Genomic DNA, 23,951 nt, shown 5'->3' on the forward strand with positions numbered 1-23,951 from the left:
GTCCAGAGCCACCCTCCTTTGGCTCATCTGCTTGCAAATTTAGTACCAGTGCAATTTTGCTGATGAGGACTATGCTTTTATTATTATCACCATTAGAGATGTGCCTAAACTTGCAAACATTTATTCCCTGTTCCAGTAAGAGAATGAAAGTAGACAAAAGCCAGAATACATGGGCAACTGCACCAAGAAAGTTGAAGCTGTACAACCTGCATGTGAGTGAGATTATGACACTCACTTCCTACCCTGCAGCTGAAGGCACCGATGCCTGCAAGTCAACCTGTGCTAACGTGAGTTTCCATTCTGCCAGCTGAGTCAGGAGACTTCATTTAACTCACTTTCAGCAGAATCACCCTATTCTAGCTGTGTCAGAGACTACATCTGCTTACACTCTCATTCATAAAGACTACAATGATATCATACTCAACATGCAACACGTATGTTTCTCGTGGTATGTTGGGGGGAAAAAACTATTTGAAACTGTACTTATCTTCAAGTCCTGCACAAGTCATATTCTCATGGAAATAAAACAAAAATATGACAAGAAGATTTAGACTAGTCAAGACAACAAGAACAAACTCTCTTTTCCTTTATGTTCTGCTGTATTTTGTGTCCAGGAAGGATCACAGGCTTGGGATAGCCGAGACTCTATAAGCACTGTAAGACTAAACATAGCTCATACTTAACAACCAACACTGGGCAGCACTCATATGTTCCACTCCTAAAACAAAAGCTCAAACAGGATTTAACCACAAGGTCAAAATGAGATCAAGGATGTTGGCCGAGACCTACACTGACAGAGCAGGGAAGAAAAAGGAGCTTGTGGCTAGCAGAAGTGCTATTTATAATTCCCCAAACAGTGTGTTAAACCAAGGTCATACCTGACCAACTCTGGTCAAGATCCAGGGGCAAGTTAAAGACGTGTTGGCTCTCCACATAAGGCAGAGAAGGCAACTCCTCGCCAGCTGTTCCATCTCGCTATGAAGCAGACTGCAACACTGAGGGAAGTGTCCGCATTACTGCCATGCAGAAAACTGCCACCCTATTTGCTTAGGCAGAACAGCCATATCAATTTCTACCTGAGCTCCTTGCAAAGGGTTTGGAGCCACCTGCTCAAGATTTATTTTTCATTAGTTTGTGACAAAAAGCCAAAGAAATGCTGTGTTAGAGTTTTAACACTTTGGGAAAGTTCTCAGCAAGCTTGGGAAGCTATACGTAGAGAAATCAGTGTTTATCTTTTAATTTCCTGGGGCTAAAATGATGTAAGACATTCAAAAAAACAAATGGGATCACACACACATAAATGAGTGACTGTAACATGACAGCAAACACTGCTCAAAAATTTAGTCTTCCCTGACTGTTCATTTTAACTAAAAATATGATGCTGTATGCTGAAAGATCCTCCGGGCAATCATTTAGGTATTGGAGTTAATATTATACCCATGATTAGTAGTCTAGAACAGTAAAAAGCCAAGCAAACAAAAAAACCCAGCTGTCCTTATTCAGTAGCTAATGTCACTTACTACTAGCACCTTGACAGTTTTTAAATAGCAGCCATTCTAGTTCAGTAAATGCGATTCTGCTATGTCTACTGCAGAAGCTAGAAAGAAATTAATTTGATATAAGGTACAAACTCTCCCTGAAGGCAAACATTGTCCAACATTAAAACCTTCACTGAACAATCCTTAATGAATGTATTGGTAAAGAAATAACTATTTGAAAAAGGTACTGTCTGAATAGCTTTCTATTAAAAATATCCAATATTACCTTTTTGTAGCCATATAACTGAAAAATGGGAAGCCTTGCCCTTCCTCCACATCTTGCGCTAGGGAAAGGTTACTACCTGGCAATGATACAGGCAGTTATTGATTTAAATGATTATGAACCTGAAAAGTTCTTTCCTGTCATTTATTACCCTGTTGTAGTTGCCACCACATTTGTGCAATATTAAAAAAAAAAATCTTAACAAAATGACACTAGAAAAATACTGGTTTTAACTGAAGTCCAGCACAGATAATCACCTGATTGTTTCTTCTTGATATAATGAGCTGACAACTGGGCCTCCGAATGCAGTTTTGCTTTCCTTTCCCCTCCTCTCTGTTGTCTGAAAGAAAAAGAAAGATTGGTCCAGCATCCTGTTTCCCATTCCATTCCAGCCTGTGCCACCCCTCTGCCACCTCCCACCCCTTCCCCTGCCCCAGAGATGGGATCAGCCCTCTGAAAGCCTCATCTTCACGGCAGACGGTACCCCACGACCCTGCTCCATCCCGAGCAGCTGGATAGATCTCTCAGCAAACCGGGTCAATGCTCCTCTGAAGGTGGCCCAGAAGGTCACCTGAAAGGTAGGCTTGGCAGTCCTGCTGTCCCGCTCACGACCAGCCAAAGCACGGCCTCTGCAGCACTCCCAGCCGTGGCCCCTTAGGACCCAAAAGCTGAGCCTCTGTGAGGTAGCATAATGTTATGTTACTAGATTGCAAAGCTTGCCTTTATAAATCTATTTAATATAGATTTAAAATTAAATTTTATAATGGGCAGCATTTCCAAATGATTTACTCCCAGGAACTCTAGGATTCCGAATGATTCCCACCATAATAGAAATGAACAATTAGAATAATGATTGATCGATACGGAGCCTCAGGCCTACCTTTTCAAAAAAACATCCTGCAGTTTGGTATGTCCAACTGGCTGACTTTACATGGATGCCAGACTTTCAGAAAGGGTTAAGTGCATGCTGTCTGAAAGCCTGACCCTATTAGGGGGTGCAGGGCACCGGCAGCCCTAACTCTTCTAGGGCATCTAGTTTCTTGGTCTTCAGGTAAACAGTCAAAACTGGTTTGCAATTCCCTGCAGGAATTCTTTATAAAACCAGCCGATTAATTGCAACGTGCTGTTGTCAGTGGACAGTTCTGCAGCCTTCCGTGATGAGAGATTATCACACTCAGGGTGAACAAAATCAGAAGCAAAGGGAAAGCCGTCCCAACCTTTAGTAGTCTCTCAGTAGCTGAAATACATTGCTGATTACACCAAAAAGCATTGCTGCCTCATCAGAATTCTACCTACAAAGATACTAGATTATTTTTTTAATAAAACTTGTTTCCGTTTGTCTGTCTTCCTGATCTCTAGACTGCTTTTGTTTTAAATCAATTTACTGTTTCTCCATAATACATTTATTTTTTACATTCTGCCCAGTTTGAGCCAACCAGTTCCACCTTTCAGCTCTCCTGTACCTGCTCAAAGCTGTAATGTTTGGGTTTGCAGATATCACAGACATATTTCTTTATGAGAAAAAATGGAAAGGAAATTGGCTTTGAAACCTATTTTATGGCAAGTAGGCTTTCTCTAATTTAGAGGAAAAGGTGACACAAAGTTCTCCCTTCCTGAAGGAAAAGGGCTTCAGAGTCTTTACAGTGCAATGCCCCTCTTAAAACATTATTTAGCAGAGAACCTTACTGTCCATCAATTATTTCCACACCACTTATAAAGAAAATTAATTTCAGATCATCTCCTACTACATGCAGGAGTTACTTCTATGAAAGGAAGCTATATTCACAACTAGTCTATCTCCTTCGATATTGAGGGACAGTGGTCATTCAACCAGTATCAGAAACTACAAAGCATTTTTAATCTATGTTCTTTCATCTCTTCCCACTACAGTTTTTGGTTGTTGCTTTTCTTCAAAGTCAGAAACAACACTTGAGAAAATACATTTTGTCTTTCTAGAGGCAGAAACTGTAAAAAAGGTTTCTTGGATTAAATTCACCTTCTTTGCACAACCAATGAATTTCTACCAAAGATTAATCACGTTGATTGAGTACGCATAAGGTCATCGGGAAACTTAGCGATAAAGGCTTCCCAAAAATGCTCAGGCAAAAAACTTCTCTGGCTTTTAATCCATACACAGGTTACTTCGTCCAAGTAGCTTTTATCTCATCTCTTTCACAAAGAAATAGGTAACTCAATATTCAATTTATGAATGCTGAACCAAGCTTATTCCATCACAGTCTTCGATACGTAGAACAAGTTTATGAAAAATGTACAGGAAAGTGTCAGCTATCCTCTCGGAATTTAATGTGTGCCCCGACTCTGCAGAGCCATGAAAGACAGCATCATGGCTCCACCATTCATCACCACTGGACTTCCCAAGGGGAATCTGTCCAGCTACAAGGAATGCTTCTTCCCCAAAACGTTAACTCTGCCTTGACGTAGATACAGACTAGTTTCTTTCCAGCCGCCCCTGACAACTTGCCTATACACCATGAGCTCATCTGCCCACTTCCAATATCTGTACTACCCAGCCTGCCAGGGATTTGCACACAGTATCTGAGCACGATGTACCAAACTGGGTAATGAAAGAAGTGGAACAGAAGCAGTTACTCCTTCCAAACCGCGTCGCAGCTATTGCACTAACAGGAACCACTGTTTTTATTCGTTGCCCATACTGGCTGAAGGGATCGGTAGGGTGCAGATGCACTTTCCTTCTCAAATCTCTTGACATTTCTACAACAGAAAAAGGCTGGAAAGCAAATGCTACATATACACAGATAACAACCAGTGAGTTTAAAGCCACACTACCCTGCAAACCACAATGAAATTAAAAACTGACACTGCAAATTTTCTCTCTCCTCTGTTAAAAGAGGCACTAATAATTAACTATGTGGCTCTCAATTAAGCCAGCTCAATTTCTTTCACTGCTGGCAGCGCTGTCCAAAAGCACTGCAGATACACATGTAACTAATGATAGTTAAGAAATAGCATGATCCCAAGCTCCCATAATTTGCAATCTGAATCCAACAGAGATGACAGCAGTATTATCCGCAGTGAGGACCATGCAAGAGAGATGCTATAGAAAAGACAAAAATTACTGTGGGTTCCATGAGTGTGAGGGGGTTGCCTTCAAACTGCCAGTTAAAAACTGTGTGAATAAATGGGAATTTGTGACAGCACAGGAAGAAACCGTGGAGGATTGCGCTCAAGTGCCAAAGCACAGGCAGCAGCACGTAAGAGACCTGGAAAGAGATGGTAAAGAAGTATTAAGAGGCCTTAAGAGGCACTGGAATTTCTCATTTACCCCTAATTCTTGCCCATTGATTCTTGGTTGCTCGTGTACAGTTAAAGCTGATACCAAAGTCAGTACTATTCTTGACAGTTAACTTTAGTATGTGGATGTGGTTGACCAAAGCTAGCATAAATCATGGGCAAATACGTGCTTCAGTATGCAGCATACGTACTCATTAAGAGACATTTTCAACTCCCCTGACTCCCGATGCACTCACAGACTGGTGCAGAGAACTCCACTAAGCCCAGAACTATCCTTCTCAAATGTCACCAGGAATGCCAGGAGAAAAGCTGCATTCCTCCTGGAACAGACAGCAGAGCATCCTCATCCCTGCCTCGAGTGCACTGTATTTGTCAATAAAAGACCAGCTCGATTCAAGGTACAATCGCATCTCGACTGGCTGTCACTGACAATGCTGCTCCAGACGGCCTCAAAGCCTGACAGCCACTTTCTGAGCAAAATGGAAATACAGGGACTAATATTTGCTAACATCATTAATTCTTTTTTTTCTCCACTCCCCCTTCTTCCTTTATCCATGATGTCAAGATGTATACTTTTAAATTGTTGTCAGCCATAAAACAGACGTCGTGTCCCAGTTCAGAGGTTAACATATAATGACAGACACATTAAAAAACCCTGTCCAATGCCTCACTGAAAATTTCAGCTCCATCTTCTCTTCAACAAGACAGTAGCTCAAACTCACTTATAAGCTTTAACAACATTAAAGTCTAATCATGATCGAAAAATAAAGGCAAGAGAGAAGATAGCTTTATCATACTAAGCATTATGGAAACAATAAACCATTAGAGACAAACGTTTTCTTTGTGAGAGTTTTCAGTTCACCTTCTGTTTTGGTCTTAAGTCTCCCATGCTCACCGCATGATCCATTTCTCCTCTTGAATTTTTGCAGCACTTGTTATAGAGATGCAAGTGAACATCATGCAAAATCATCAGTGATTAGCTGGGACCGAACGGCACACAGCTATTTTATATGTAGGGCAAGGCACTCATGAATCTGACAGAAGGAAAGGTACAGAGAAGTCCTACAAAGACACTACAAAAAAGCAGGAACAGCACAAGTTTCAGTGAAGCTTTAAAAAACACCAAAACACTACACACACCAAACCCAGATCTTGGAGTTAAAAGAACAGCTAGACCCTAGGCATTGGTTAAATGTAGGGCACCCCAGCTTGATCCAGAGCAAAACAAGAACTCTGCCTGGCTAATTTCACACCCAACACACAGAGCAGCAAGAGCTGTTTGGCACGGCACGTGGCTGTGCTGCCCAGCACAACTATCAACTCCCCCAATTCCCTCATATCTCACTCTGGCTTTTCTCCACACCGAAAACCTTTAAGTACCTTCACATAAATACATATTTAAGAAAAAGAGAAAGCCATTAGCAAAAAGGTTCATCTAATCAAAATACTTATCTTTGAAGTTACATTGGCTAACGGCTTAAAACGGTCAAGATCCAATTTCTTCATCATCACACATCTTGGAAACAGAAACGTGGGACAACTTAAATGAGCTATGCATCAGGATCTGACACCTGAGCCACTGCAGCGCATGGAAGAAGTTACTTTAGATTAGAAGGAGGATCAGGGGGGACCTTATCGCTCTCTACAACCACCTGAAAGGAGCTTGCAGCAAGGTGGGGGTCTGTCTCCTCCCCCAAGTAATAAGTGATAGGACACAAGTCAAAGGCCTCGAGCTGTGCCAGGGGAGGCTTAGACTGGGTGTTGGGAAAAATGTCTTCACCAAAAGGGTGGTCAAGCACTGGAACAAGGCTGCCCAGGGAGGTGGCTGAGATACTGGATGACCCCTGGACATACTTAAAAAGGTATGTAATGTAGCACTTGGGGACATGGGTTAGCGGTGGGCTTGGCAGTCCTGGGTTAACGGTTGGACTCCATGATCTTAAAGGTCTTTTCCAGCCTAAATGATTCTAAGATTCAATGTTCAGAGGCTACTTACTGTACTGTTTTTCTCCTCCTCTGAATCTGACGCAACTTGAGGCAGAGCAGCAGCTGTATCCAGCTTTATGGTATGGAGACAAGAAACACTCCCAACAAAATTACTACAATCAAAACTTCTCAAGTGTTTCCACAGCAGCAAATACATAGTACAGATTTCAGTCTACATGTGTTTTGCATAATTCACCTTCTTGGAGCAATGGCTGAGCTGTAGAGGAGGGTTTCTCCACAGCATGCTCCCTGGCTTCCCCGCATGGCCCTGTGCAGAACTCAGCGCCAGGGCCACACATTACCTTGCTCTGTACCACTTTGCAGGAAGGTGCAGACACACAACAGCAGACCAGTGAGACACCCTGCTCAACAGGAACGTGGCAGCCTTCAGCAGCCACCAAAGAACCAACCAAAATCTGCCTTGGCCTCACAGGGTGCCTGCAAGGGCTCTGGGGTGCAACTGAGGCTCCTGAACCAGACAGTCTGGAGGAGCTGCAAGTGCTGGATGTTCACAGAGGTCTGCTTGGGCAGGAGAAACCCTAGCCCAGGTCCCAGCGCCCCAAAATACACCTGAGAGGTGATCAGCAACTCCAGTCTCAGCTGCCATGACAGGACAAGCAACATCCTGCAACCCCATCAGGCTCACATAAAGGTACCAGTAAATCCCTGAAGTGTGCTGATTGAATTGTAATTAAGCTGGTACAGTCTCAGGTGACAAATTTTATAGAAGACACTTCACAGTTAACCCAACAGTAGACCTCGAGGCCTGCTTTGCTGGCCACCATGTCCCCTTAATGCTTTGGATTAACATTTCTGGACACAAATTGAGAGGAGTGAGGATTATTAGGAAGCTAACAAGAAAATGTAAACTCTCCTAAAGTTTCAGATACTCACCCTCCTTCCTCTCCCTCTGTGCCACAGCCTGGCCATCCCCCTGGGAAGGGAACTTGGGCAGACACTAATTGTATTTGACAGCAGCAATTACACACAAGGCTGGAGATTAGAAGCTCGTTAATTGTGTGTGCCATAATTGCTGCCGTCTTTTCCTTTGCTAGTTAAGGCCAGTGCCAGGAAAGCCAAGGGGAGGAGGGTGCTCTCCACCCCAAATGCAGGTGGTCCGAAGATGAGAGCCTTTGGACAGGGAGGAGATGTCCCTTCTCCCCCAGCACTGCAGGAGGCTCCTGACCCCAGAACAATGCAGGAGTGTCCTCTGGCAGATCGGCTAATGAAGCATGAAATGAGGACAAACGATGTTCTCTTCCAAAGGTATTTTCCACCTGTATCTTTCTGATTTTACAGCTCAGCTGAACTTCACACTACCTGCAGCAGGAGGGCAGGATAGTATTAACCCTTCAGAGGTGATGCTACTAGAAGAATTATTTTTTTACCATCTATAAAATTAGGCACTACGTTAAACGCTCAAGCAGGATGCAAAATCCTCCTTTCCCAGCTAAAATGCGTGAGCTCAGCATTTCTCACCACTCTTCACAGACTGGCAGAGGCCAGTGACATCCGAACAAGATAAAAACACACCCTGGCTGAGGGCAGCCTCTGCTACAAAGCCACCTTTCATGCAAGGCTGCTGTACGCTCCGCACCAGGCGTATTAATGGCCGTCATAAACAGACTATTTTAATATTCCTCTCTCAACAATCCCTCTTGGCTCCCAGTAGCAGCTCAGGGAGAGCGTGCACATGACTCAGCACCTGGAGCGTTTTCAAGAGACCACTGAGGATCTGTACCATTTGAGCAAACTGTCCTGTAAAAAATGGCAGTACACTCCGCAGGATAATGTGGGGCTTGGTTGTTGGTTTGTTTTGTTTTAAATATTGCAGGGGCGGTTTAGTTAATGTTCCATTAATGGCTACATTTGAAAAAAAAAAAGTTTTCTGGTCCTTTTAAACCTCATCACATGATTTCCTCTTAAAAAACACAACATAAGACATGGAAAATATTTTCCAGATTACATTCAAAAAATAAAAACAAACACACTATAATTAATGTCATAATTAAACAGCACTGTGATCTAAAACAAGGCCTTGCAGATTACTCATTTAACCTATAACGAGTTAGTTAATAACTGAACCATAATCACAGTTGGAAATGAGTAGTAAAGACAGTCAGGGGAGTGGAAATAAATGTAAAATGCTTAACATAATTTTGAGTAAGTTTTATACTTGCCAGTAGCTGTGATTTCATGACTCACTGTGTACATTTTAACATATGCATGGAATGAAATAATATGCTCAATCAAAAAAACCCTAATGCAGTGGCTTCCAACAGGTTTTGATTTGTGGAGCTTTTTTTTTTTAATGGAAAACCAGACACAGAGGTGGCAAACACAAGACCACCAGCAGACTTTCCTTTCCTCATCCCCTTTTTGGGGACCCTGCAGTAACTTGCAGACTCCCAAAGCCTGCAGACCAAAGGGTGAAGAGAGTGGCCTGTTTGCACCCTCCCGGCGTGAGGCAGCTTGCAGAAATCTGAGCTTTCACGAGGGGAACACAGAGCATTGCATCGTCAGCCCTGGAAGCAATCAATCACTTCTGTCACATCACCCATATGAAAATCCACAAATGCCCAGGCAGAGGGGACCAAGCTATAGATACAAGCAGAGCCTGTACTGTAATTGCTGGTTTTGGTCAAGTTAATGCAAGATATTCATTTATATAGATTTACACAGACATTTGTATGAGCCAGAAGTATATTCCGAGACAAACTGGAAATACTGAAAGGCTACATAGCTCGACATGAAACACGTGCTCTGAAGCTTGAAAGCCAAAGGCAACTCTCACTTTTGAGAAACAAAGGAAGGACATCAGCCCCCACCCCCAGCCTGCCTGTTGACATAGTCATCCTGTACTTTCTGGAGTGACACTGGGCCAGACAGCAGTACAGCAGTGGCAGAGGCCAATTTCCCCATTCGCAAAAGGAACGGCTCCAAGGCTGTTTGACCAGCACCACTGAAATGTGTTTCCTCCAACAGATCTGGATTGTGAAGGCAGAGGGTGGATTTATGCACTCTGCAGACAGAGAAATATAAAATGAAGAGATCTTCACTGGTCCCTGTCCCCACAGGCTCAGGCAAGGGAAGGATCTGAGCATCCCAGCAGGAACAAAGGTTTCTGACGTTATGGTGTAACCCTTTGCAGGCTCAGCCAGAAGGATGCAGCAGGATCTGGAGGCAGCTGCCCAGCGCCCTGCACTGACGTTGTGTCTGAGCCTTTTAGTGCCTTTGTGTTGGTTAGTTCAGCTCAACACACTCACAGGATGCTCTAGAGACATTGAAGGAGTGCCATCTTTTCTTACAATAGCAGTAAAGGGGTACAATAGTGCCCAAGTATCTAAGTACTAGACAATACCTGCTCTTTTAAAGGATAACTCTTTTTCCACTCTAAGAGACAAATAGCATTTACAAGACATTAACCAATGTGTTAGCTAATTTCCAAACAACATCTTAATCTCCAGTAATTACACTCAATACCTCCTTGATACTTCGTGTAAAGAGCAAGCTAAACATAACCACTTAACCTTGTTCTAACATGAAAAGCTGTATTTTCACTAAAGAAACAGCCTAATTATGCTATAGCTTATGTTACGCACAAAACAATTACAACTATTGAAAAGCATATGCTATTTTTAATTAACACATGCTCTCTTTTAAACCAGCCTTTACACAACCGAATGGAAGCACCAGGGTACACGGACCCTCCCTGTGTCTGAATACCATCAAATAAATGTCTACAACTCCATACCTAAAAAATCAAGGCATTACATACTGCACAGTAAGATAAACTTGTAATTTCTACCCAAGTTCCTGAATTTTGTAACAGCATCTGACACAGCACGTTGAAATTTCTGTAACAGTTTCAATTACTTTGAAAAATTGGATTTTTAATTAGAGGTTGCACCCTACCCCTTTTAAAACCGTCAAGTTGCTAGCACAGCCTGGCGGGTTGCTGGCCAAAACAGGAGCAAGACTTGGATGAGAGGCTACCACGATCTCCTGAGCAAGCTGTAGAGCAACTGAACGTCCGCCTCCTGAATGCCCACCTTCTTCTGAGCACCCCAGGAAAATACTGGGGTCCAAAGATGTCAGGGAGACTCTCTGCTGCCTGGGAAGTGGCCGGGCCAGCAGGAAGCTAAAATTGAGCAGGGAAAGCACCTCTTACCCTGCTGTTCCTCCCCACCTCTCCTTGCAACTTCTTATCTGCTTTTTGTCCCTTTCTAGACCTCCTGTTACATCAGCCTTACGTTCAGCCTGCTCTTTCAGCCTCTGCTCCAAGCCCCTAACTCATCTCACTGCCTGCTTGCCTGCCCTGTCCCTACAGCCCTGACACCATCCTGCTTGGTTCAACACCTTCCCTCTGTCAGCCCACGATGCAACCTCCCCAGATCCCAATTTTGTAATGCTGCTTAGCAGTACTGAAAGCTTCATTTTCCCATTTGTTTTAGCCCATGGAATGTCAGTACAGAAATTAACCTAACAGGAAAGTTTTGATTGCTGGTGGAGGCACTTCTCATGCAACAACACTGCTCTTTCTGCTTCCAGCCGTACACAGCTGTTTCATAAAATCAAGCTTTCCCATACTTTTGTTATCCACGTTTTTGTTGCTGGGGAGAAGCAGCATTGGCTGCTAAAATCCGCAGCAAATGAAGACTGCGTATGACATTCTGCATGTGACATTTAAAACCATTCCTTGCTTTGCCAGAAACTGCCACCTCAAGGAAAAAAAACAGCAGAGGGCAACACCTGGTTGCACCTCAGCCACTTCAGCTTGTGGTTTGACATCTTAAATTCAACCTTGCCATCTCAGATTAAGCCATGATCTTGGGCTCTTCCTGGAAGCATCAGAACCTATCCATTTTTTGTCAACTCAGCCACAGCAGCAACAATCCACAGCAGAGAATCAGCAGCAACTTAAACCTGATCTGGTGGCCCTTCTCTGATATTGAGATGCTTTCTCAGCTAGGAGAGCACTTGCTCAAGTCAAGTTTTAAGATCCCAGAGCTCAGCTGTATCCCATGGTTCCAGCCCCACAGCTGCGGGAATACAGAATAACCAGGTGCTGTGGGACTGCTACCTGTGCACTACGGCCATACAGCAAAACCTGTTACTTCTGGACATCTATTACAGGGGAAAGAAAAAAGCAACCAAAGTCCCGGCTCCACAGAAAGTTACACATTAAAGCAAGTACCTTGCCTCATTCGGTTACATCTTGTCATCACTGAATGCCAGTAGTTTGATATATATACTTAAATTGATTTGATGGGATTTTTCCTCCGTTTGCCTCTGGTATATCTGGCTAGCATGCAGTGTCTTAATCCACCAGTAAGCCAGGAATCATGACGCTGGGGTGCCACACACATCACTATGCTGCAGCAGCACACTCAGCATCAGCAAGGCAGAGCTACATTTCTAATTATTCTTTTTTCTGAATACATTCCAGATAGTACAAGGTATTTTTTTGAATTAGTGCAAGATGATGAAAGTTAATTCACTGACAAATTCAAAAGGAAAAAAATATTTCATCTTTGCTTGAATTTTTAACCAAAATCACTGCATTGGGAGCCAAAAACAAGAAGCCCCTCAATTTCTTGTTTACAACCCCAGAAAACAGCTACTGTTACATCTGAGTAGTTGCGAGAGAATATATGATGCTGCCCACAGTACGCTAACAATACTGTGCATCAGCACTGCTGGATCTGAGCTGGAAACACAGGGGCTAACATCGTTACAAGCAAAAGTTAGCCCTTGCAGGGCTAGTAAGATTGCATACTTAACATACAGTATGTTTGTAGGAAGGAGGAACAAAGAAAAGGTATAAATCTTTGTCATGGTAATGCTTTACTGTGAGGAATTTCAGGATCATAAAAACATGGGCAACCTCTGTACAGGATTCCAGCGCAGCTTTCAATACACTACTGTTTGCATTGCTGGTTTGCTTTCTAAACTTCAACCTTTCTAAAATACAGGCTTGCAGCTTGACACTGTTGTATTTCAATCAATCGCTTGAACGAGGATTGCAATGTCATAAATAAAAGGAGCCGAGACCATAAATTTCTGCAGAGATGTAAAATCAAAGAGAACAATCCAACAGAGTCCCAGGGGGTGGGAGGCTGACACATATTCCAGCTGTTTATATTTCTATATGAGATGCTCGTTCATTTTAACTTTTTCACTCCTGCACAGCTTGCCAGAACCACAATTCCAAAAACCCGAAAATCTCACTCTGGATCTGGCACTTTGTTTTGTGCTCTGCAACACAATGCAGCTGCGGAAGAGAATAAGCCCTATAATTTATCAAGCTTGTCCACAGGCAAACTCCCAGACCACCATGGCTGACAGCCCCACCAGCACAGCACCCCAACGCCTGGCACGTGAGTTACTTGCTAGAACAAAGCATCCTCAGGACATCTCTGACAACTCCATCCTCAGGCCACGGGTTCATGGCAAACAACTGCCAGCTCCCATCCACGCTGTCATCGTTATGAACAGAAGTTACACATACTATTTTATTAATCCACTCTCTCACTTAAACAACAGCCAAGGGATGGCAGCATTCTCTTCCCAGTACTGAGTGAGGACTTGTACTGCCCATGAGCCTGCGCTGCTTTCAATAACAGCAAGGATAAACAGGAAACTGAATTTGATGTGCTGCCGAGAGCGTAACAGTCTATAAAACAAAGCAGGCAGGCAACACGCTACCTCCTGTCTGGTGGGCCAGAGTTGAGCTATCTTGCATGGAATAAAATTGATAAACAGTTACACATGCAAAGACAGGGACAGAAAGGTAGCAAATAACATATGGACAGCTATGTTTATGAATAGGACCTATATCGAGTACATAAAGCATCAGCACGCTTTTCTCATGAGAAGGTACAGAGAAGCAAAGGATGCAACACTCTCCACCTTTATTGCAGAAGAATGAAGAAATCTAGTTCATGTTTGTTCTGTGATATTTTACTGTCTTACACAACAGAAACAAGAAAACATCCCCTTGCTAGTAAGAAAAATCAGTTCCAAAAGCATGCTCCTGAAGCAAAACACTCAAGGACTAACTTATACAGCTAATAAACTGCCATTTTTCCCAAGTGGATAAAATAAGGTGGGTGACTCTGCCTGAAGTCTTCCACATATGAGTAAGGTGTACACAAACTGTGAGCTTTTGTTAGCCATGCATAGCATAGACTACTCCCTCCCACAGGAAGGCTGCATCCACCACGAACCCCGCTTGCACAGCTGGCAAGAGGCAGCAGGGCAGAAGAATCCCTCTGTGTATTAAGATCTAACCCGCCTCAGGACATACACCAAACTAACACATACTGCAAAACCATTCCCCCAAAACCCCCAACTCTGCGGTTTGCCTAAACCCAGAGAACACTGCAGTCTTACATGCTCCAAGGCCAAAGGCCTGGGGTGGCTCAGTTTCTTGGTTTTGTTCTTAATTTCTAGTCCTTCCTTTTCCGTTAAAAGAGTAATAGTAAAAAAATATAGGCTTGTTGCTTTGTTTTGTTGTGGGTTTTTTGTTTGGGGTTTTTTTGTTTTTTGTTTTGGGGTTTGTTTGTTTTAAGGGGAAGAGCCTGATTAGTTTGTGAATTATCTCAGTAATTTGCTTCTTCCAATCTGGTCATCCATCAAAATAAGAGATTTCAAATTATATGTAGTTCATAGCGCAGTTTGTTTTCTGCATTTTGGTACAATTTTTATTCTTAACATTTGGGAGAAAACCAGAAAGTCACACATGAAATTCACTCAGTGTGAACTGACACACAAGGATGTATACACACCCAGAAAGAAACAGGAGCAGCGAGGAGCAAAGACCCCGGGCAGCACTGCTGCGGAGCTCACAGGAGCGCAGCAGGCTGCTCTCCCCAGCGTGCTGCATTAGCGCAGCACAGGAAGGCAAGCTTTAAGGAGCACAGCCATAACTCGATTAGTCCCCACTTTACACGATGCAATTAAATTGCTTTTATACTACAAAAGAAATAAAGTCACTAGTTTCAAAGTTTTTGACCTCGCAGTATAGCAAGCCATAAATTGAGACGTTTACCCAAACTAACTGCATAGCAGGTATGTAAATACGGTGCTGCTGGTGACAGGCAGAGACCCAAACAGGTCTTTTCCTCTCCTGCTCTTCCCATCCCCCTTGTAATCCTGCCCACACCACTCTGCTGCTCTTTCCCAACCCCAAACGGTGGCTGCTTGGACAGATTATCAAGGGAGACATCTGTTTGACTGATAGACAAAACAGGAAAACATGATGGGAGCACTCATTTTATTTAGACACTGCAGTTTCTCTAATGCATTTCTTAATTTCCATCGGCCTGCAGTACTAACCAAGAAATCCACAGATTTCAGCCTGAAACTACTTTTGATTTACCATTCACTACTGTACTTCTAAGAAGTTGACCAAACATAAAACCCGTAAACTGCAAAAGAGCAAAGCTGCTTGCTTCAGACATGAGGCCAGATTCGAGCAATGAGTTCAAATTTAAGAAAAATTAAGGTTTGGATTTCCAAATGCCTGTTTTAACATCATGGGATACACAGTTTGTATTTCAGTCACTACAGAAATTTTAAGTTGCCTTGGAGATCCCACTGAAATACAAGCAGCTCATCAATTTGAATCAATTGTTAAAATATTTCAGTAACACCTAGTGCAACCTACAAAAAGCATACATACAAACCCCGCTCCTCTGCAGATCTGGAAATTGTTTCTCCTGCTTTTCACTGTACCCTTGAATTGCAAATTCTCTTTTCCACATTTTAGTTTTAACTTGCTTGTTGCATTTAAATGTGATCGAGAAAGGTTATTTCAACAGAAACAAGTGGGGGGTGTGGGGGTGTGTGAAGCCCACCCCTTTGCGTGGGGGAGCTGGCTACCCACCTTATCAAATATTGCCCCCTGCAGTACCTCCTGCAAAAACACCCACTGGCCACTGGACAAATCCATTTGCTTTATTCCTGCAGGTTTTCCAGCTTACTGGACTGCTCTGAGCCTGCAGCAATAGTGCATTTGCTATTTTATTCACTCTGAAGTTTTCTCTTCCATGAGACTGACTGTCTGTTCCCCAGGGGTCCTCTCCCAGCTGCCCCGAATACGACTGGGTGCTCCCACGCCAGCAGAGCAATAGGTACATTTACCCCTGTTGACTACTTGGTCCAGAGTAGAGAGAAATAAATCCTCCTCTGCTCCAACAAGGCACAGAACAGTACTGGAAAAAACCCAGGCAGCTTTCTCTCCTGCAGACATCAGCACTGGAATTTCAGACCTTTAACAGCTGAAAGAGATGTTTAGTGAATGTCTACTTTCCTTGAAATCGAGTTGTCTTCCTGATTTGCCTTAGACACATGGCTCTTCTCTTCAGATTTTCAACTCTCCTCATTACACAGCACAAATCTTACTAAGTGCATTATTGGTGAAGCCCAGTCAAGTCAAAATGCCAATTTTGCTTCTTTTTAATACAGAAATAGAAAAATCATTAAGTCCTCCTGAAAATTTCAGCAGTCAAAACAAATAGAAAGAAGGCCTCTCAGTGTTTGGGGAAGGATGCCACTGAAGTTAGTAGCATGACAAGCTGTTGAGATTGGAACTGGTAAATGTGCAATATAAGAAATAGGAAAAGGAAATATTTAGAATCAAGAGATGCCAAAACTGCAATCAGCAAATGGAAGGCTAAAACTGATGAGCAAGTCTGGATGCTTTTTTTATTATTTATTTTTATTGTTTAAGCTGTGCCATATAACCGTCTTGTTACAAGAAACAATCAATAACAGCTCCTAACCGCCTCACTGCAGCGTTGTGTACACACCTCCACCCACATCCCTTGCGACATGAACTCAGTTGCAGAGATGTGTATAATGCTGCTGAGCAGAAGAGGTGCTGTCCCGGTCCTGCCCCTGGATGGTCACTGCCTGTGGACAAACTCCCATACCAATCCGAGATTTGAAAAATCTGGGTGCTTAAAAGCCAGTGGGGATTTGTGGTATCAAATACAGGACAGATCAGAATTTTAGAGTGCATGGCGGAATGGAAATACAGCCATGGAGACTGTCTCAAAAACTGCAAGTACTAGAAGCACCCAATTATACAGTAGAGACAGCGATGTACACAGGAACAAAGTTATTGCATAAAAATGCAAGACAACCAGCTCGTGAAGGTGAACCTCCCTAAATCACCAAACCCACTGCTGAGACCTCTGGAGAGCACCACAACAGCGGGTACCCCAGAGCCACCACACGAGAGGGGCCAGGGGATGAGCACATGTAGGCAATAAGCTGCAGGTGGCTGGCAGGGAGAGCAGATGAGCATCATTGCCAAACTCACACACACGTCAGCAAAAGCCTCTGAAAGCAACATGTCATTTGCTGCCAGTAAAGCAGGAAGAAGACAGGTGAACGTACAAGCAGCAAAGCAGCTGGGACACTACCCCTCTAAAGGGACCCAAAGCAGTGGGAGGTGTTGACGGCATGAAAGGTTTCTGTTTAAGGATAGAGAATGCAAAAGAACTGCTTCATAAATTATTCCCTGTTCTGGAGGAAGAGTGAATAGACTTGAAGGACAGGTGATGTCTCTGAAATATGCAAATAGAGCTGAGCCAGTCCAAGCAATTACCTTCCCACTGCCTGGAACTTCAGACTGAAATGAATGACTCACAAGAAAGAACAAGAAACAAAAGATGCGCTAAAAGGTAGAAGATGACGAAGGAAGACTGCATCAAGAGGAGAATGGAGACAAGCACGGAAAAGTATAGCCCTGACCTCCTACTAACAGCTCTTCTTGGGAAAAGGAACAAAACAACCTACGACACAAAACACAGTATGACCATGCCAACCCAGGAGGACGTAACTGCAAAGCATCCAGAAAGGCAATTGTGATTATTGGCTCTACACTTCTGGATTCAAGATAAATACAGCAAGGAGATTCCTGCAGCTTTGTGAATGTAAAGACAATGGATCCCACCTCAGTACCCCTTAGGCCATCTGCTACTTTAAAGATTTCCTAACAAGGAAATTGCTAATAATAAATGCAGTGTAATTTCTATCCAGGTTTTAGACAAGGCTCTGAAATCAGGCATGACTACCAGACAACCTGCTGTTAGCAAGGGTGAAGAAGAAACTAAACGACATTGGAAATAGCCATGGAGATGAGCCAGCAGATGTGCCTCTCCTGTCAAAAGTGGCATACCAGCTTCGCAGAGCAGAGAACAGCTGTGCGACTGCTTCTCCATGTTCAGTTGTGTCCTAACTACTGTCCTAGCTACTCTGAACTCCATGCAGGAAGCAGCAGGTCAGATCTTGGCTCCTACTGGTGTTCTCATTGCTTCTGAACACAAATTCAGGGTGCTCCTACTGCATCAGAATGTTTTTACTTCTGGGTTTTTTTCCTCCAAAACAAGCAAGGATTACTAAATGATAGCAGTTACAGTCTGATGCTGAAAATGTACTAATACAAGAACTGCAAGGTCAATTTGAAAGAATGAATCAATGAAGAATCAAGAAAAAGAAATTAAAAAGTGGATCTATTTGGACTGCAAAAGAAACACTGCACTTAGTTCCATCCTATTTATTAAGAAAAATACTGACAGCTTGAAAGCTGCAGCAGCAAATCTGCTGCAAAGAAAATGAACCTATGAAAAAGATAAGGTGTTCCTAAGTTTTAAATTTTGCACATTTAGTACTGAAGGATCAAGACTTCTTAAAACCCTTTGCAAAAATATGAAATAGGAGACTGAGGAATATTTAAGATAACACACAAGAACAACTTCAAGGGATGAGATGAACTGCTGAAGATAAAGTATGTAGGTAGTATTGAGAAAGCTCTACAATAGCAAAAGTCATGAAGCTTCACAGTAAGAAATTCAACACCCTTGTACTATAATTACTATTAAAGATTCATAATGATCTGAAAGCCGAACTTTTCAAATTTGTACCAAGCACTTTATACCGCTTTTAACCAAATACTAGGAGTATTTCATTCATGATCTACTGAACGTAAGAAAAATTCAAAGGAACCCAGCAGATGAGCATGCAAAGGAGACACAATGACAGTGATGAAGCACCTTGTAATGTACCCACAGATCTTTTCTATAAATCCAATTTGAAATTTGAAGACTAAAATAGCTATTTTATCTCCATCCCCTGCCACATACATCTCCATCATTTTAAGGAACAGAGCTCCCTCTCGTGGCTCCAGAAGGTGGATTTGGTAGGGGGGAAAAAAATTGTAATAACAAAAAATTAACGAGTACAGAGCAACACGAGACAGATCAGAGTGAGAGGACTCCTGATAGTATTTTGGCTGTATAAAAACTGGAATTAAAAGGACGATGTAGTAGGAAGGACAGGTGACTTCTTTTAAAGAAGTGTCACCTGTACTGTAATGCTAACTTTTAAACTACATTCTCAGCTCACGTAACTTCCTCTGCTAGGCCTTTCTGCACCTCAGCATCTTCCTTCCATGTAAAGCACTCAGATCTCTTAACAGGTTTCTCGCTCAGCCATAGGCAAGGCACAGGAAAAGCAAAGAAGGCAGATCAAGAAACGTGGCACCTGCGCAGCAGCGTAGGGACAGTAACACCCTACAGGCTTTCCTGAGCATTATATTATATTATAGTTCCGTGCGCTGTCACCACAGAGAGGAAAAAAATCATTGGCTTCAAAAAAGCCAAGAAATATATGCATTTTATATGTATATGCATATTGCAATAGTGAGAGAAGCACAGCTATTGAAACACTGCAACATAAACATCTCAACAAAGAAAACCCACATTTCTTTAAACCACTCTAACCTACCTTCCCAGAAACTTTTGTTCAACCTCCAGCACTGCCCTCTTCCTGCAAGCCCACACTTCTTGCACCAGCTATTCAAAAAGGGAGGACGAAGCAATACCTAAATGAGCAAACATGCTGGTGCAACAGCATTACCCAGCACGGTCTAGTTTCTGCTGAGTCCTGGGACAGGCTTATGCAAGGACAGCAATGGGAAGAAACATGCTCACACACATTCATTCCTCACCTTAGGGGAAGAGAGGAAGAGCAGTGCTGCAAACCATTCTTTGTTTGCTATATGGCTTCTTTGTTTATTTATTAAAAAAACCTAACAGATTATTCCTCTTCCCTAGCCAACAGCTTTGTAACCCGAAGGTCATGCCTGTGACAATAAGTATTTCTCTGAAGCAAGAAAGTGAAGAGAGTACCCAAAGCTAAAACTTGTCACCATGCACGTCAAATCTTTTTATAAACTGAAGCTCTACCCGTAAAACTTCAGGAAAGCATTAGGTGTTTTGGTTTTTCAGAGGGTTATTTCACTGTTTAATGAATATTTGTGTGTTCCACTTTACACTGCTAGACACTTCCTTCAGTCAGGACTGTACATGGATTCTTTTAAAATTATTTTATTCCTGTATGAGAATTTTAGATTGGACAAGAATTTACACAGCATGCAGCTAGATTTTGCTAACTGTACTGCACAGCACATTGTTAACTGCACCACACAGCATTACAACTATTTTCCCCAAGGGCATTAAAAAGGCTTTCCTCTAAATGACAGTATTTCTTTGCCACAAAAACAGGATCAACGCCATGAAACATAAACTAGTGAAGAAAAAAGAATTACCCTTAAGTCTTCAGAACAGCATCAGAAGACAACTGAGAATCAAATCCTTGATTCGTAGGCTTGTGCTCACACAAGATTTTGCTTCCAAAGCACAGGACCAAAAAAGAATCAGTTTCCTACCGTGTAAAGAAATTATTATGCCTTCAGCATTTTGCTATTAGAGAAATATCTCCACTCCATCTCCAATCAAAGGCAATACTTTTTCTGAAGAGCAATCCTCTTTAAAAAAAAATGTACAAAAATCAGTCTATAACCAGGGAGATATCCTCAAAATATTCAATCAAGTAATAAACCTGGTACATGAAAGAGATTAATTAAAATGACAGTACAGTCTCCCTGTAACACACACATACAGGACTTACAAATACACTTGTTATGTTGGAGTACCTAATCATAATCAGATTTGGTAATTTACTGCATCGAAACAAAAAGGAAACATTTTTAGAATTGATCATTCAGTTCATGTCACTTTCATGGAGATTGCTTTCTATTGATCAACATTTAAATAGCAGTTGAAAAGAGAAAGATGAGAAAAGGATAAAAAGTATCTTTACATGCTAAATACAGCATGAACCCATAAAAGCAAAATAAATTAGATCACTATAGCCAAACCAACCCCGTGCATGTGCTCAATGTAATGAAGATAATTACGAAAGAGACGGTTCTTCACGTTTCAGTCATAACAAAAGGGGAGTTTAAAAAATTAATTTAAGACTTTAATCTGCTCAAAATGAAGTTTGCCAAGCAGCAATTAAAATCTGTGTGAAGCTGAACCGTTGTCAGCTTTACAAAGACAAATGCTGGTTTGTTTTCTGAACAATATTTTCATGTTTCCTACCTGTGGATTCCAACTGGGGTCCAGTTTTTTCACTGTAGCAACATACTCCTGCATAGCTTGATGAGGGCTGGTATCTCCCAGGGCTTTCCAAGCCTCCCTAGGAGAGAGAGCAAAACATCAGTGAGCCGCCCGGAGACAGCACAATGCGGTTTTATACTGCCATCAGTGGAACAGATTCATCTAAATACTTTCAGGGGGTGCGAAGCCATTTTTCATTCAGTTTGAAACAGTCAACTTTTCTCTGAAGCCATGAATGGCCCCTGTCAGTGCAGCACTCTGCTGTGAAAGGATATTTTGGGGACCCTGATCCAGCCTGGAACATAGTTTGCACTCACAAAGCAAAGCTGTTCATAAAGCTGTAGCTATTTTCACAAATTTTTTCTTGTATGCAGGCTAATTCTGGATGAACAAGGTAAATACAAGAGTCTGCTATTTCATGTCTGCCTCATGCATAGCAGTAAACATTTCCCTATTAAACAAAGGATTTTAAAGCCAGTTCAGTGGCAGACAGTTAACAGATGAGACAAGGTGCAACAAAAAGTAGACCCAGAAAGCGCTAGGAATTACAAGGATCTCCTCTTACCATTTCTGCTTTCCCTCAAAATCAAAGAAGCTTGGCTTGGGAGTGTTACAGGTGCCAAATTTCACCTAAAAAAAAAAAAAGTTTCCTTCTGTTAGAACAAGACAAAGGGAAGGGGACTGGCATAAGGAAATACTGGGTTCTGATGGTTTCAGGGTATTTTGTTCTTGTGCCAGAGGGAAGGTTTTTGAGGGAAAGAACTGTCACAACTGAACCCATCTTGCCCTCATTTTAGCGCTCTCGCAGTTATTAGCGCCTCTGCATCCCTGTGTTTTCTTTGCATGATGCAAGGGAAGCAATTTTGTTAGGCAGCTCATTTCTTTTGCATGCATTAGCCAACAGGGATAACCAGCAAGTGATTTCTCACTTAATGTTATGTTTATTACCCAGCCAAATGCCTCATCCTCCACCAGTATCAAGAAAAATTCTGTTGATTAGGGTTTCTACAGAGATGATTATTCATTAAGGCTGAAATTCACCTGCTTCCACCCAAAGTTCAGTAAACAGAATTTACTTAATTATTTTCAAGGTCCTCTGGAAGGCAAGTGGACAAACCCCGAGCGAAGGAATGCCAAGCAGCTTCTGAATTTGCTCCAAGACATCTGGCTGCATAGAAAGCACCGTGAGCGACAAGTCAAGGCCTGAGTGGCGGAGATGATCCAGCCCATCAGAAGCAAGCCAAAAATTAAAATGTTGGGGGTAGAAATAAGAAACGCAAGGAAGCAAGGGAATAAGCCAGAACAGTGGATGGAGATATGGAAAAAAAATTAAAATATCTTACAGCCAGTGTAAAACAGACAGGGTGCCAGTGGGATTCAGGCAGTTTTCCATGGGGTGGTGTACTGATGGGACAAATACAAAGCCCTTTTCTCCCACTGCAGGGAAGTCTAGCAGCCGTATCTCCTCCATAAGCTCACCCCAAAGGGGAGTACAGAGGACTGACAGGCTACGCCTGCCCAGGGCTCCAACTGCACAATCACATTCCTGCAATGAGGCCAGTGCTGACAACTGCCTCAAGAACAGAGCAATTAGCAGGCTGAGATTTAGGTAACATATTTTCTTGAAGTCAGCTCAGCAGAACGTATAAATTAATGTGTCTCTGTCCCTGCCTGGAAGAGCCAGGGAATATGGGTCAGGACCCATCAGATCTGGCTGTTATCAGTGCCCCTTCCTCGTAGAAAATCAAGCCTCTTGCACACAGGTGTCACTGGTAAAATCAATCTAACTGAAACAAAAATATCATTGTGACAGGGAATGAATTTACACAAAACATGGGGGTTGGTTTGTTTGGAGGGGGCAAGGGGAGGTTTTGCCTTTTTTGTTACTTATTTTTAATGAAAGTGCTATATATCCCACAGGGATGATGGATGAAAGACTGCAGAAGCCAGAGCAGAACCACAGCTCCAAATGCAACAGCCCCTGGGAAGCAGTTAGCACAGCACATCCCTGCAACACCAAGCACAGCCGAGAGCAGAGAAAGGCCAGGACAGATGGGGTATTTAAACAGACCCCGCAGGGGGAACACAGGTATGTTCTGGAGGTGGGCAAAGGCTGCCAGCTGAACATTTTGTTAGCCAAGCAAAACTAAACCGCATTCATCAAATGTTTTATGAAATACGCTCAAGTGTTCAGGCAGGTGAAGTGCTTAAATCAACTAACAATTCTTCACCTTAACAGGGTGGGGATTTTATGCTGAGGATGGAATCATTAATCAGGCTTTAAAGAGAGCATGCCCATACTGAGATATATTTATTAGTTACACTATGTTTTCATTTAAAGTGTTAGAGGATATGAGTGACTGCAACTGAAATTAATTTTCTGTACATCTGACTGTCTCCCAGTGAGCAATTCATTCAAATTAGAAATCTTAGCTGGCCTTTAAAACAACATAT

The 23,951-nt window shown here is 42.5% G+C and overlaps 1 protein-coding gene across 6 annotated transcripts in view; it reads right to left on the reverse strand.

Annotated features, from left to right (window-relative positions):
• ACBD6 (acyl-CoA binding domain containing 6) overlaps window positions 1–23,951 on the reverse strand; it is an 87,987-nt gene that overhangs the window by 59,183 nt on the left and 4,853 nt on the right. For all 6 annotated transcript variants that reach the window (XM_055815452.1, XM_055815449.1, XM_055815453.1 and 3 more), the window contains exons 2-4: window positions 22,063–22,127; window positions 21,480–21,576; window positions 2,019–2,101 (exon numbers count right to left, since the gene is read on the reverse strand). In XM_055815452.1, coding sequence (XP_055671427.1) covers window positions 2,019–2,101; window positions 21,480–21,576; window positions 22,063–22,127 — 245 coding nt within the window. The remainder of the gene's footprint in view (window positions 1–2,018; window positions 2,102–21,479; window positions 21,577–22,062; window positions 22,128–23,951) is intronic.

The sequence above is a fragment of the Falco peregrinus genome, chromosome 10 (assembly GCF_023634155.1).
Source record: "Falco peregrinus isolate bFalPer1 chromosome 10, bFalPer1.pri, whole genome shotgun sequence".
Taxonomy (NCBI): domain Eukaryota; kingdom Metazoa; phylum Chordata; class Aves; order Falconiformes; family Falconidae; genus Falco; species Falco peregrinus.